The sequence below is a fragment of the Crocodylus porosus genome, unplaced genomic scaffold (genome assembly GCF_001723895.1).
Source record: "Crocodylus porosus isolate Cpor-Errol unplaced genomic scaffold, CroPor_comp1, whole genome shotgun sequence".
Lineage (NCBI taxonomy): Eukaryota > Metazoa > Chordata > Crocodylia > Crocodylidae > Crocodylus > Crocodylus porosus.
The window spans coordinates 40,100,933-40,116,835 of record NW_017728906.1 but is presented as its reverse complement, the minus strand read 5'-3'; the positions used below and the strand labels follow the sequence as shown (position 1 = coordinate 40,116,835).

The 15,903-nt window shown below is 43.6% G+C and overlaps 1 protein-coding gene across 2 annotated transcripts in view; it reads left to right on the top strand.

Moving 5' to 3' along the window:
- The window catches only part of HMGN1 (high mobility group nucleosome binding domain 1), a 10,825-nt gene extending 742 nt beyond the window's left edge, over positions 1-10,083 (top strand). For both annotated transcript variants that reach the window (XM_019528957.1, XM_019528958.1), the window contains exons 2-6: positions 7-39; positions 1,037-1,066; positions 1,152-1,202; positions 6,651-6,782; positions 9,167-10,083. In XM_019528957.1, coding sequence (XP_019384502.1) covers positions 7-39; positions 1,037-1,066; positions 1,152-1,202; positions 6,651-6,782; positions 9,167-9,214 — 294 coding nt within the window. In that variant the 3' untranslated portion in view covers positions 9,215-10,083. The remainder of the gene's footprint in view (positions 1-6; positions 40-1,036; positions 1,067-1,151; positions 1,203-6,650; positions 6,783-9,166) is intronic.
- Positions 10,084-15,903: the final 5,820 nt, after the last annotated feature.

Sequence of the window (15,903 nt, the reverse complement as noted above, 5' to 3'; positions counted from 1 at the left end):
TTGCAGGTGAACGCGGTGGAAGGGGAGGTCCGCGAGGAGGTGAGTGCGGGGCCCGGGGGTGGGGGGTCCCGACTCTGCTCCCGTCTTATGCACTTACAGGGCAGGGAGGGATCTCTTGCCTCATCCAGCTCAGCATGCTCCTGCTTGGGGCAGGAGCATCCCCGTGCAGCCACATCACTTAAGTAGGGGTTTAAGCCCTGGCCTGAAAGGGTGCAGGCAGCCCCTGCTGCAAGGCCAGCTGCCCAAGGAGGCCGAAGGCAGGTAAAGCTGGAGGAACTTGAGCTATCAGTGCCCTGCTGCTGCCGCCACTCCCTGTAGAGGAAGGCAGGGCCAATCTGGCAGGCAGTAAAGTTTGTTCCTGACCCCCTATGGGATTATTGACATAATCCTTGGGCAGGGAAGGGAGCCAAGCCTGTCTAACTAGAAACCTCTTGTGTTTCAGTCCCAGCGGGAGCACTGGCATGCTCCAGTCAAACCCCCCCAGCCTTGGCTACAGCCAATGTCAAGGCTTTTGAGGAAAGCCAAAAACTAACAAAAAAACTGCTATCACCTGTAGCAACAGGCAAGGGGAGGTGGAGGTTTTCATTCCCAACCCCACATGGCAACCAGAAAACTCCAGAAGCTGGGGGGAAAAAAAGCATCCTCCATTGTGCTTTGTAGACTGGGGATGGCTAGCATAATTCCTCACATCATAGCTTCTAGCTAGCTTGCCAGCGCTCCTATTTCTGGATCTTTTCCATAAACTTAAAGATTAAAGTTGCTGGTATAACTAAGCTGGTTGTGGAGCTCTGCCTCATGCTTTTGCTGAGCACAGTCTTCTCCAATATTCACCTGCTCTAGGCAGCAGAGCTCTTCACATTCTCCCCATGATCTGGTGGGAGAGGGACTGGGTCCTGGGCTCCCCCTTGTTGCTTTTCTCAGTGTGCTCCAGGTGTAGCTGCTCCTAGGTCATCCCTGGCTAGCACTCATCCATTGGCCTCTTTTTGAAAACATCCAGTGATGGAAGCTCACAATCTGTATGTCTCTTTCTCTCCAGCCCAAGAGGCGATCTGCCCGCTTGTCTGCTGTAAGTATAGGCCCAGCTCTTTTTTTCCTCCCTGGTAGCTGTGTGATGGGTAACAAGTTTCTAACCCCCATTGGTTTCTTTTCAGAAACCTGCCCCTGCCAAAGAGGAGCCAAAGCCAAAAAAACCAGCAGCAAAGGTGAGCAAGTGATGTGAGTGTGCATGGCCCAGGCCAACCCTACTGGGGTATGCCAGGCACCTCAATCTTCTGTGGTTCCCAGCTTTACGTTGGCGAGAAGATGGGGCCATGGACTCCGGCTGGGGGAAAGGAGTAGGAGCCCAGACAGCCATGCGCTATGGGGCTGGGTGCAGCTGGCCCACGCTGCTGCCACCTGCAACCAGGGACTCGGGTGTGAGCACGGGGAGCTGTGTGCTATCACTTGCAGATCCAGGGACTTGCACCCTCCCAGGATTCCAAGGAGGCAGCCACCATCCACACTCCACTGCACCATACCCTCTTGGGATTCCAAGGAGCCACCATCCTCCACCCCCATAACCTCACACATACCCACAGCTTCCTCCACACTGCGCACACACTCCCCAGCCAAACACCCCCACATAAGCCCCCTTACTCCCTACACACAGTATGCAAGAGTAAGACTGTATTTTGGCTATTATGCAATTGCCTCTAGATACACACACAAATCAGGACAAAGATTTTTTTAAAATAAAATAAGTTATGGTTAGGGGTATGCTGGTATATTGGTTGACTGTCAGATCGGCACCTATAAAAAAGAGAAATTAGTGTTTATCAGTTATTGTCTTTTTCTGGTCGTTGTAGCTGATCATTATGCCTGTATACGCAGAGCAACCTGGCGAGCATAGTCTGGTCCCTGCTGCTGGCCTGAGCCTATGGCAGACTATAAATCCTGGCTAGTAGTGGGAGGGAGAGGGATGCTGGGTAGCAGTCATAGGACACCATGCTCAGTAATAAAGGGACCTTTACTGGCTTCTGCTGCTGCCATGGTAACACTGCGCGTGCAGCAGGGGCCTGAGCGCTGGCACTGCTGCAGAAATATTGGGCCGTGTACGGGCAGGGTAAGGTGCTGCCTCCACTGAGCACTAGGCACCTTTGCAAAAGCAGCTTCTTGGCGGTCGTGAGAGCTCGGCTGTGCGGGGCCCACTGCTGAAACAGCAACATTCCCTGGGGCTACAGACACACCCAGCACCACTATCTGCATGAGGATTCACCCCGCCTGTCTGGGATGTCTGCACAAGGAGCAGGGTTGCGAGTAGGAGTCATGGGCGAGGGAGCGATGTGCATGGGAATAAGGCAGTTGCTGCCTTCCTCATCGAGGGCCAAAGCAGGCAGGAGGCGTGTGTTATAAATGCAAAACAAACCTTAAAAAAGGTTTATTTATGTCAGTAGTTTAAAATGCCTTGCACTGTTACTAAATATTGATCATCGAATCAGTGTTGGTTGATACGGTTGGTTAATCATTGGTTGTCGGTATCAGCCAGGAAAGTCTTTATCAGTGCACCCCTAGTTATAGTAGATGTTTGATTTTTAGTATAAGATTTGGGTTTTTTGGGGTTTTTTTTCCTTGTTTCAAGATAGCAGCACTCTCCAAAAAGGAATACTTCTGGCACAAGGGGAGAGACTTCTGGTGGCAAAGGTCAGGGCAGCCATGGGGTGGAGCACCTGTTGAGGGGCGGGGGTACCCTTGTGGCCTTCAACAGCTCACCAAAACTTGTTAAGTGGCCCTCAAGCTAAAATAGTTGCCTGTTCCTAATTTAAATTGTTTTAACTGCATCTTCTTTGCTTTCTCCCTGACTTCAGACTAATATGGCTAACTGGCTCTCCCAGTTAACACATGTCTGCACCCTAAGGGCATGGATACTCACACAAACCATTTCAAGAATGTCACTGGATGGGAACTGGTTCACAGTTGCCACAGTTCAGTGCATGTACTACCAGGAGAAGTCACCTTGCAGGCAATCATTGTTGTCCTGCTTCCGCAAGGGGAAGGGAATGAGGCATTTCCTCATAATATCAAGACACTGCCATTTGATAAATACTAGGGTAGGTAGGAAATCTTCCATTTTGATGGAGTTAGCCTTCATGAGAACATATTCTTAGAGTTGTAACCTCATTTTTAGTTTCCATCCCCACTAACTGTTTTCGTATACTTTGTTGTTAATCTTGATCGTAAAGTCTTCAGGTTGGGGAGTCTCCTTCCCATGGGTTTTACATCCTCTAATGCAGCAGTGTCTTGAGGGTGCTGATAAGCATTCCTGTAATGTAAACAAAAAAAGTTCTTTCTGTGATTTTCTTATCAATATTAATTCTGCAGTCATTTCTGCAGATCTAAAACCTGTATTGCATTTGATATTTCCCTTATTCTGCAACAGTGACACCCCGTCAAAAACTTTTCCTTCACTTGATCTCTACAGTTTTTGTCCCACTTTAATGCAAAACCCCTTTTCCTTGCGGTGTTCACATTTTTTTCTTTCACCTACAGTTTCTTCCTACTTTTTACCTTGATCCTCTCTAGTCCAGCAAATATTTTCTTATTCCACTACTTTCTCTTGTCAAATTCCTGATCTGTTTGTTTGAACTGTGTGATGGTTCTAATTAGTAAGATTATCAACCATAATTTTATTCATTTTATATTGTACATAAATATTAGAAACAATATCCTATTTTTATTTTGAGCTCAGAATTAATTTTAGAAAGAAAGTGATGAATGAAAACTTGTTATGTAAAGGAGTATTCTATCAAAAGTATGAAAGCTGTAATAATTGCTAAATGTGTGTGTCTTTTTGGTTTATACCCCAGTTATTATTTCCATTTTAATCATTACCTGGTCCATAAGCGTTTTCTCTAGGGTTTATTACATCACATTTTTTTTTTTTTTTTTTTAAATCAAAAGCTTGGCCAGTTGCTATGTGATAAATCCTGTTTTTAATTGCATAATGCTATACTATGCACACTTTATGCAAGGTTTGAAGCGTAAGCGTTTTCTAACTAAAGAATCTGCCAAAATGTGTGAAGGTGTTGCATCTTCTTCTGCATCTCATCCTATTGCAGGATTCTAATGCAAAATTCCTTAATTTTGCTGGTAAGAACAATTGCCCTTTATCTTTAATATTGGTTTAAGTTAATGGCATTCTCAGTAATAAAGCTGATGCAGTAATATGTGATAAAAAGTGCTGCAGTGTAAATCCAAATTGCTACACCAGATCTTTTCAAACTGCATACTGACCACAGCGCATACTGATAAGCGGTTTCTTTCTGATACAAAGTTTGTATGGATTGGCATTCTAAATTATTTGTATGAAATGGCAGTTTGTAGCAGAAAGGATGTAATGTTAGAACAATAAGACAACCTTCAGCTGCCTTGAGTAAGCACTTCAAAGTGCTTTTTGCATTGAAAAATCACCGATCAGATATAAAATCCTGAGGTATTTCTTGCTTGTAAAACAGGACTGCATTACTAGTTCTAGTCCAGTGCTAATGATCAGGTTAAGCATTTTGGAGATCTCTCCATCTAATTTTGCCAGTCCTTTTCAGGTCTGTTTTCTACTGAGAATGCTTTGCAGTACTTGGTCTTAAACATGGTGCTGTCAAATAGTATACCAGGTGCATGGTACCGTTTATAGTGATGACTAGCAAATTGCCCATCAAGAATGATGGTGGTGATGGAGTGAGGTGGGGGCAATGCCAGTGCCATGCTGCCTTGAAGAAGCAGGGCGAGGCCAGTGGTGCTTCACCCTACTGGTCTGTCCCCTCTGTCATTCTCCACCCCACCTTACCCCCAACATTGGGCCAGCTTGTCTGTGTGTCTGTCTGTGTGGAGTACTCTGGTGGTTTTAGTACGTGTAGCCTGGGTACATCCAAGGGGTGTGTCTTGTCCTCTGATGACAGTGGTGGTGGTCAGGCAGGGTGCTGAGGAAGGGGTCAGCTACTAAAGCGTCTTTCTCCCCTCTCTGTAGAGTTAGGCAAAAACCAAATACTTAACTATGTACAACTTATTACAAGAATAAATACAGACGCTTAATATAAAACAGAATATTTACAAGGCTTAACATATAATACTATATATAAAATTTCACAATTCGCATATAATACCAAATAACTTACAACCTATACAACACAATTAATACATAGGGATATTAACCTATATAACCCAAGTAACATAACCATAGTATTTCTTTAAACCTTCACAAATAACAATGCCAATAATATACACATTAAAACATATAAATCATATAAACCCGCTTAAAGATTATCCCTAGCTATATAGCCCTTGACATGACAACCTCAATATAGGGAGTGCATTCAGCCCCTCCCCTTTAGGGCCCTGGGATGTAGATTTGCCCCTCCCACAGTGGAGGCAGCAGACCCTTCTCACCCATGTCAGCCTCCCCTGCGGGGCCTGCTTCCTCAGTAACTCGCACTTCCTCTCTGGAGAAGTCAAGGCTCTTCCCCTTGTGGCCAATTCCACAAGAACCTCTCCCCAGCGGCACCTTCGGCTCTCCTCAACAGCCTGGCACCCTGCACTGGGTACCCAGGGCACTCTCTCTCTTGTAGGAGCCAAGCCCTTGCAGGCTCCGACTCCCCAGTCTCATACTGGGGGTTCTTCCCTTTCCCAGGCCCTGCTCTGGGCACTGGGGCTCTATTAGTTAAAAGTGGAGCCACACTCTGGGGCTCCAGTCGCTCAGCCTAGGGCCAGGGCTAGTGTGAGCAGCTGTGAGCTCCTTCCAAGGTGGTTCTCCATGTGCCGACCCGCGTACCAGGTGAGGCCCAAGCGGCCACGAGCTGCTCCTAGGACCAGCTCTCCATGCACTGATCTGCACACCGACTGCCCAGCTGCTTGCTGGGTTCACAGGCTTAAGCTGCCTCAAGCAGCTCCTAGAGCCCAATCCCCATGCGCTGATTTGCGCATTGCTGAAGCTCAAGTAGGGTCCTGATGGATGGCCGTCTTTGGAGCTCCTCTCTCCTTGCCGTCCCTCGTCATCTCTTCCCTAGTCTGCTGAGCCTGCTCCCGTTTTATACACTTCAGGGGCTCCAGCCCCAAAGTTCTCCGGACCTGGCTGGTGCAGTTCCGATTCAGGTCCAGCTGCTTCTTGCCCACTCCCTTCGGAAAAGGGCGGGGCATTGCTTCCCTTGTGCTGCCTCCGGATTGATGGGTGAGCTCGACCAATCAAACAGCAGACCCTTGATCCTGGGACTCAACCCAAACTCCAAAAAGGTAAGACTGCTACATAAACATTGCGATTGGATACTGAGACGGCCAGTCAGAGCGCTCCAAGAATGTTACAGACAAACAAACAGACGGATTAAGCTATGTATATACACATCCATATATATATATATATATGTGTGTGTGTATATAATGCCTTCTGTGAGATGTAGCCTTTTATAGCTGGTCTGGGATCTGATCCCCAGGTGGCTGTTCTGTCTTATTTTCCTAACTTTCTGGAGTAGATTTTTTTTTCTAAAGTAGAGATGCTTTGCTTCCTCTTATTGTTAATTGAGCACATCATCCCAAATTTGTTATGTGACAACTTCATCATTTTGCTTCTTTTTAATTTACCTAATAACTAAATTAATGCAATCTTTCTTAAATGCTTTTTACTATAGAATAAATCTGAGGACAAGAAAATTCAGTCAAAGGGAAAAAAAGGACCAAAAGGAAAACAGACTGAGGAGACTAACCAAGAACAGACAAAGGACAACTTGCCTGCAGAAAACGGAGAAGCTAAAAGTGAGGAGGTAAGATAGTCTTCTGGTCTTTGATCCATTTAGTCTCTCTTTCTTTAAAAAAAAAAAATGTATAGTTTAATGCATTTGTTTAAATGTGTCTCAAACATTTTGTCCAAGCTAAATTTATCCAGTCCTTTGCTTAGTGCAAAATATGGTTCATGGACATATGAACATGTTATCCTAGAAGAAACTCCAGCTACCCTGAAGGGGAAACGTTCTGACTCTATAATGAAATCCCTTAAATAGAAAGAAACTGCCCTAACCTGGGAAATTCAGTCCTGTGTAACTTGTTCCTGGGACAACTGTTGGTGTCTGCACACCTGCCCTAAGGTAATTAACATCCTGGCTTTTGCCTTGAGGTTCCTTGTCTTCAGAAAACGCAGTTAGTGAAGCTGCGGCCATTATTATAAGTTTTCATAAGTTTACTGGATTTATGTGGCATGTTTTAACTTTAATGGAATATGTGCATCTCCAGAGCTAGTTTTATTTCCCCTCCATTCTCCCTATGCAGGCACAGGAATTGTTTACTTAAAATTCCTACGCTAAGTTACTTTATTTTATGAATTTAACTAAATGGGTTTAAAGAGGGAAAAGAAGTAAATAGTAGAGGTCCCCAGCGATCTGTGTTAGGACTAGTACTGTTTAATGTATAAGGATAAAGGATCTAGAAAAAGGGATGAATATAGTAAGGCTTGCAGATGTCAAAATTATTTAAAGTGGTGAAGACCAAGGTGGACTGTGAGGAACTACAGAAGGGTTTGATACTGTTCAGTGAATGGGCAACTAAAGGGCAAATTAGATTAAATGTGGATAAGTGTAAAGTGATGTGCATGTGTAAAAATAGCGCAGACTATACCTACACTATGATGGGCTCAACATTAGCTGTTACCACACAGGAGAGAGATCTGGGAGTTATTGTGGACAGCTCACTAAAAACTTCAGCTTAGGGCTTAACAGCCATCAAAAAGGCAAATAAAGTGTTAGATATTACATTATTAAGGGAATTGTAACCAAAATAGAAAGTGTCATTATGCCCTGTTTATAAATCCATGGTGCATCCATACCTCAAATACTGTGCCCATTTCTGGTCCCCACACTTCAAAAAGGATATAAAAGAAATAGAGAAGGTACAGAGAATGGCAACAAGGATGATTAGTGGTATGAGTCATATGAGGAGAGACTGAAGAGGCTAGGCCTATTCAGTTTACAGAAGAGATGCTTGTGGGGGAACACAACAGGAGTTTATAAAATACTAGCAGGTGAAGAAAAAGTAGGTAGGGATTTATTATTTACTGTCTGTCAATGCAAGGACTAGGGATCATAAAATTAAACTAGAAGGTAGCTTTAAAATGAATGAAAGGGACTTTTCACATAGCATGTAATTAAAGTGTGAAAATCATTGCCCCAAGATGTCGTGGAAGCTGACTGTTTAACCAGATTCAAAAAGGAATTGTACACATTGTTTTGGACAAGGGGTATCAGTAGCTGTTGAGCATGAGAGTTAAGGGTACAGCCTCAGAACTTCCTAGACCTTAAATGCTGGAGGCTGCAAGTGAGAGAGGAACAGTGGAAAAACCCCTCTGGTCATAACCTGTTTACTTTGCCTTTCAGTATCCACTCTCCCACTGTGTGGTGTGGGATACTGGGCAAGATGGACCCTATGGTCTAACTCAGTAAATGTCAGTTCTTATGTTCACTGACAACTCAAAAATGAAAAATATCAGCCCCAAACTGGAAAGTTGTCTGGTGGAAGTTTAGTGTCCTCAGTTGGCCTGAAATCCCCAGATAGACTACAGTGCTCACAATGCACTTTGCTTAGGGGAGAGCTTCTCACACAGCTTTCCCTCACCAAAAGGGAAAATACTGTAATGCTTTATAGGAGATACTATTAATCTTGTTCAGAGTCAGATTGTTTCTAAGATGAGATGACACACTCTCTGTGGAGGCTTTAGCTTACCTAGTAGGAAAACATTAAGTCCTTCATTCTTGAAACTTTGGGCTTCAAGGACAGCAGTTACCAAAACAGGTGTTTTAGTTCCCCTTTAAGTTTAAGCACGGATCCCAGAATTGAGACCAGTGGAGCTGAATTAATGCCATTCTGTTTTAGAACAAGCCAGGTACCATTTCTCCAGAGGTTGAATTGTTTGGATAGAACATTGTCAAAAACAGATGAGTAGGTTGTGAGATGAGTATCTTTAACTGCCCAATAAGATCATGGCTCAAAATGTGTGACTAGATATGGAGTAACAACCATCATGTATTAGAAATATATATTATGATGGTTTTAAAAGAGCCTGTTTATAATTTTCATTTTGGATCTTTGGTATAAAAATGTTGAGGTTTTGAAGACATTGTAAAACTAAGATTTCTCTTTTTCCCTTTGTCTTTTTCAGGCCCCAGTATCTGATGCAGCAGGAGAAAAAGAACCCAAGTCTGAGTAATATCTTGTACCAAGTCTTTTATTGTTGGTCCCTGTATTTTCCTTCTTGTACAATTCAGAGGAATATTTTTATCAACTATTTTGTAAATGCAAGTTTTTTAGTAGTTCTAGAAAACACATTTTTAAAGAAGAGGAATCCCAACACATCCCATTTTTTTACATATTTAGATAAGTGTAAATGCTTTTTTTAAGAGGTAAAATCATGTACCGGTTGTCTGTTTTCTGTGCAACCAGAAATTAATGGAATGTGAGATTAGGGGGGGAGGCTTTGAAGTCTTGATTAGACTTAACATTCCATGAGCTGTGAGGGACAGTTTTTATATCTTATTAAATGAAGCATAACACAGATTAAATTTTGAAATCATAATGGGTTGAAAATGTCTTACTATTTTAATTCCATATCATCTATACCCACTGTATCATCAGTAGAATTACTTGCCTAATAAAACTGTTCCCTGGTGTTGGATCTCCCTTTCAGAATTGTGTATTATCTGTGACAAAATTTATTTTTGGTAGTAGTAGTTTTATTTTTTTCAACAAACTTGTAACTGTGCTGTGAAACCTTGGAAATCTGTACTGGGTGTGTAGTGAGTGTGTCATTAAACACTGAATAGGAACTTTCTGCTTAGCAGACTTCTAACAATTTCATATGGCAGTGTTTGAGATGCTGGTACTTTGTGTCCACTTTTAAGGGACACTTCATCTTCAAAGGTTAAGCTGAGAAGTCACTGGACAAAGTTTAGGAAAATGGAGATGTTGTGGTTTTTAGATTTTAAATCTACAAGAATACAAAATTGTACAAATTGTTCATAGTGTGTCTGTGTAATAATCATCAAACTAGAGGCAAATAAATCTTGGTTTATAAAAGAATGTTGCCTTTGTAGCCACTGCATTGTCTAATAATGACTCGATATAATTGACAGGTCTGCTCGTGCATGTCTTCTAACAAAATTCAATACTTGTATTCTTCACAGTGAATGTTGACATTATGATCCCTGGAGATGTGGAAGAGAGGAGGTTTCTTTTTAAAATCTGTGATTTTTACCAGGGCTGACCAGCTAGGAAGCTGCTAACTTAATGCTTTCAGTTGTTTTGCAAATAAAGACCTCCTTCTGCTTGCTGAACATCAGCTTCCTCCCCCTGTGCTGCATGGAGAGAGAGAGAGAGAGAGAGAGTGTGTGTGTGTCCTGATTTAAGCTGTGCTCTGGAGCTCACATTGAAGGTGCAACAGAAATCTGCTCAGGTAAAGTCTTTAGAAACAAATGTTTACTTAAAAAAGACGACCACTTTTCCATGCTGTCTCATTCCAAAAAGAAAGACTGTTAGTTTTTGGTATGCCCTAAAGTTGCAGTTTTGTTGTTTCACAGTTTGTTTTTATCCTAGATCCAGCAAAAAAAAGTCAGCTATGCTGTATGAAGTTCATTTTCATGTGGTATTTTGAAAATGAATAAAGCACATTTGTGATGAGAACTAGTTCCTATATTATTACCTTCTTTGCATCACTCTAGGACTGATGTTTGTATTCCAAACAATCTTTGGCAGATGCATCAAACCTTTTAGAAGTCTTTCAGCAAGGTGGATTTATGGGCATACACTAACTTCTGTTTAGGTAGGATAAGTGTTCAGTTACCAATATGTGGAAGTCCTTGTATTTTTTTTCACTTTGCAGAACTCTAATGTAGAGAAGTAATGCAAATAAGTAGCTGCACAGCTACCATTTTAGCCAGCCATTTTACCTTGGATACTGATCCTCTAACTCCTCTAGTTGCTTCCTTACCTTTAGCATGTTACTTCCATTATCAGCTGTTTCTGTTTGTGTGCACACAACATCCACCATCACAGAAATGCTATACTGCCATGATACAAACCCCACTACAATATATGGGTTCATGGGGCATCGTGTTTTACTGTGCTTATTTCACGGATGGGGTGCGTGGTCTCCTTGAAAAGTCCGTGTTGCGTTGTATCAATTTATGTTGCTTTTTTCAGTAGATGGGGTCAGCAACATTTTAGGGCAGAATGTCAAAAATACCCACACCCTCAACTTGCAACAACTTGTATGCCAGGATGGGCAACGGGAGCTGCAAAGGGCCCAATCCTTGTGGAGACCTTTTCTCCACAGTCCACCTTGAGGCATGTGTGTCAAGCAAAATGTCTTCAAGGGCCATGCTTTGGCACCTGTGCCAGGGGTTGCCTACCCCTGGTATAGATTGTTATGCTGTCTTTATGATTTTGGATGTGGTCTAGCCAAGGAACTAAGGGGTGCATACTTAGAGAAAAGGGAATGGGAAGAACTACTAAATGCCTCTTGCTGTTGTGTCCCTGTAGCAAAAAGAATTGCCACTCCCAGGCATGCAAGCAGAAAGTGACATTACTGGGTTTGGCACCCAACCCCTATAAGAAAGGCATCAGAGAAATAGCTCATCAGGGAGCCTGGTTTTCCCTGATAAAAAATTGCAAATTCTTTGATTAAAACCCCCCAAATTGGTAATTAAAGTAAAAGGCCACTATATAGGTAGGTGTCAGTTGAACACAATTTTTTCTGGACATGTTTACAATCTTAAAGCAATTAGGAATCCTACCACTGCCTTAATCACTCTAAAAAAAAATAAATTCTAAATCTTGGTATTTGATTTTGGGATTTAAAAGGGCTGTCAATTGCAGTTAATGTGTGCGACTAATGTGTTAATTGGATCTTGTGTTATTTTTTTAACATGTTAATCATGTTAAAAAAAACGTGTTTCTGGAACACATGCCTAATCTCTGCTCCACTGCCTCCAGGTGGGGCAGCACTGGCAGCACAGAGGACTGTGGGACAGCCCAGGTGCAGGCTCCAGGCAGCTGCAGTGGGAGGGTGGGTACGTGCACACAGATGCAAATGAGCAGCTACATACAGACTGCACACTGCAGGTAGAGCAGCATTGTGCCAGTAAGTCTGTGGAGGGGGAGGGGCAGAGCAAGGGCCCCCATGGTGAGGGAGAGAAAGAGGCAGGGGCGAATGGGGGGCTAGGGCTGGTCATGGGATGGAGGTGTGGGCAACTTATCCAGAGGTGCGGGGGTACAGCTCCCTGCCACTGCACAACCACCCTCCCATTGCAGCTGCCTGGAGCCTGCACCTGGGCTGTCCCGCAGTCCTCTATGTTGCCAGTGTACATGCCCCCCCCAATTTGCGTGGTGGGCAGAGGCACCCTGCCTTCTGTAGGCACAGCAGCGGGGGCAGTGGCGTGGGTAGGGAATGCCTTGCCAGGGCAGTGTGGAGCTTTGCTCTGTAGCACCGTGTCCTACCCACTGGGCAGTGGAGACCCCAGGGGAGGACAGCAGGCCCGACAGCCTGAGTCTGCAGCCCGCACCTGTTCCATGTACAGATCAGGTGCACGGGACCCCTCAGCCCCCCATGGAAGAGTGTGCAGCGGTGGGAAGCCAGGCCCCACCCTGCAGACGAGCTGCCTATAGTCCCCTCTTGCTCCTTGCCAGGGCCCTGCAGCTGCACGTTCCAGCTCCAGGCTCCTTTCACGCTCTGGCTGGACAGCAGCCACAGCCCCACCCCTGTTCAAATCACTCCTCCTCTCCCTATGGCCTCAATTTCCACACCCCACCCCCTTACCTGGAGCTGCTCTCCATGCTGCCTAGTGGCCATGTACATGTACATGCATATTGTGCCCCCTGACTGACCACATTCCTCCCAGCCCCTTGCAGGCTGCAACTCTGCCAGCCTTCAGAGAGCTCTTTGCAAAAATACAAAATCCAAGGGAATTTACAAAACACCTTTTGTAGACAAGTCTTCGTGGACACTTCACTTCATAAGTCTAGATACAAAAAGTTATGGACTCAATTTAGACATTGGATTTATGACACATTACAACCTGCTTGACATCTGATTCACCAGGTACCTGCCTGACCTTACCATTTACACCTTTTTCCCCTCCCTTCCCTCCCCTGCTTTTCTATCCTTTGTCTTCCTAATTTCTAGCTATTTACTTTTTTCACAGACTTTCTCTTTTCTACCTTGGAGAGCTCAACTACAGTAGAGTCTCCTTTATTTACCTTTGATATTCTTTCCACCTTCATTTTCCTGTCCTCCCTTTCCTGCTCTACCCTTTGTTTTCCTAATTTCCACCTATTTACATCCTCACTGACATCCTGTCACACTTAGCTTTTCATTCCTTAGAGTCTTAGAACAGAGAGACTGCATAGCTCAAGAAGAGTGTTTGTGCCCAAAAGCTTGCAATTACGTTTTTTCTAACTACCCAGTTGCTCTAATAAAAGATATCATATCTAGCCAAAGAAGCTTGCCTGCCAACATTCCAAGTATGAATTTTAAAGCAGTAATTTCACTGGAACACTAAAATTTTGAAGTGAGAATCTATAGCAAATTACTTTTTTATTGTTGAAACCAAGTATCTATATAAATACTTGGGCTGATTTATAATTTTGCTGGCTGTCTGTGTACTGACAGGCTGTTAATTGTTTTTGGAGAAGAGAGAAATCTCTTTTTCATGAGACTTAAGTTTTAAAGCAAGATGTGGATCGTAATGGTCCCTAGTCCGATCTGCATAACAGGAACAGAATAGCTCATTTGTAAAACGGTCATCAAGTGTATACCTTATACGCTATGGCATATAATATGCAGTTGCAATTTAAAACCTTCAAGTAAGGAATAATTCATTACAACCGTAGGTAAATGTTCAGATGCTTAATTACTCCCAGGTAAAATTGATGATTAAGTTTCTAATTTGAATTTGTCAAGCCTGTGCTTCTAACCACTGGATGTTGTCTTTCTGCTAAAGAGTTGCCTTCTGTCAGAAATATCTTCCCCTAAGTAGTGCTTAAATAAGTACTTAAACCAATCAAGTCACCTCTTGACCTTCTCAAGGATCAACTAAGTACCCACCTGCTTTAGTCTCACTGTATGTAATGCCTATTGCCAGACCTTGAAATATTTTTGTAGCTTGTTTCTTATTGTCACCAGCCTTTTTGAAATTTGGACACTATACTTTGCCATGGTATTCCAGTAATGATTTCACTAATTTCATACAAGAGATGACCAAGATATTCATTAATCCCATTTGCCCTCTTAGCTATAGCATTAGGAGTTCCCTTTTATTTGTAATGATTGCTTCAATCTAGTACTTGGTTTTCAGGTCTGTTTCTGCTTCTTTTGGACAGTGGTAGAATTGTGACTAGCTCTTATTTTGAACTGTGACAAGGGCTAAATAAAATTTTCCTGATAAACATACACTTGCTATATGTTTTGCTCTTTTTGAGGCCCTGCAGGTAAAAGAAGCATAACATGCTTTTGGTGGGGGTGTATAAAGAGGAATTCCTTCAATGGGTATTCTATCTGAAGCTACATGTCTAAAGACAGGAAAAATAACCTATGACCCTTCTTTATGGCAGGGGTTTCAAACTCATCTGGCCCCCTAGGTCTCTGAGCCAGTCTGTGGGCCAGGCTGAGACCAACCCGCTGTGGAGCACCTGTAGTACTACGTCCAACTCTGTACTGCACATACTGACCCCAGGGCTTGTGTACAAATCACACAGGGCCAGCCCAGGACATGTGCTGCCCACAGTGAACAGGTAGGAAATGGTGCTGCAAGCAACACAGGGGATTGGTCTGGGGTGCTGCATGCAGCTTGTACCCTGGGTCCTTGTGCCATGTGCAGCACCAGGTCCAGCCTGCAGCACATGTCCTATGCCAGGCCCACTGCCACGTACTGAGTAAGCCCCAAGACCAGTGCATGGTGTGCGGGGATGGACTGCTCATGTGCACTGTATGCAGTGCAGTGCACTGTATGCAGTCACAGGGTGTGCACTGCATGCAGTACCCCACTAGACCAGCCTTTCACATGGTTCTGGCATGACCTGATCTGGACCAGCCCTAGAGCCAGTGCCACCTGCAACACATGCCCTGTACTTGACCCTTGTGCTGTGCATCAAGTGATCCACAGGTCATATGGCTCCATGCGCCAGATGTTTGACACCACCTGATTTATAGGAATGCAGTTTTTGGATCTTCCCCTTATGGATCAGGTTACTTACTGGGGTTCAGAAGACTTCTTGAGGTTCTGAAGGATCCACTAGGACAGAGATGGGCAGTTATTTTGGGTGGAGGGCCGCTTCCTGAGTTTTGGCAAGCCATTGAAGACCACGTAATAGGCAGCCAGGGGCAGATAAATATTAATTTTCTAAATTTTTTAGTGGGGGGCTCCGTGGGTTGGATAGAATGGCCTGGCGGGCTACATCCGGCCCCCAGGCCACATTTTGCCCACCGCTTCACTAGGAGCTACTGCAGAACAAGCCCAAAGTAAAGTTGTTAGTGCTGTTCTCGCTCATCAGCTTGACTGCATTCAGCTGATTATTATATCTGCAAGATCTTAACATTTCCTCAGGTCAAGCTATTGGATCGTTCTCTGTTTCTGTGCCTGTGATTCTCAAATGGAGTTTCACATACACACTCAAAACAAGATTCAGTCAATTTAAATCAACAAAATTCAATTCAAATTTCTTGACAACTTTTCATTTGCTATTGTTTTGACAGACACATCTTCATTTTTGGTTTTGTGACTTCTATTATTTCAACTACCTGCTTCTAGAAAAAGTTCAATAATTTCTTACAGCAGTCTACACCCAAAGACCAAAATTATATGAAGGAATGTAAATTAAAAAAAAAGCGGGAGATGCTGTTTGAAT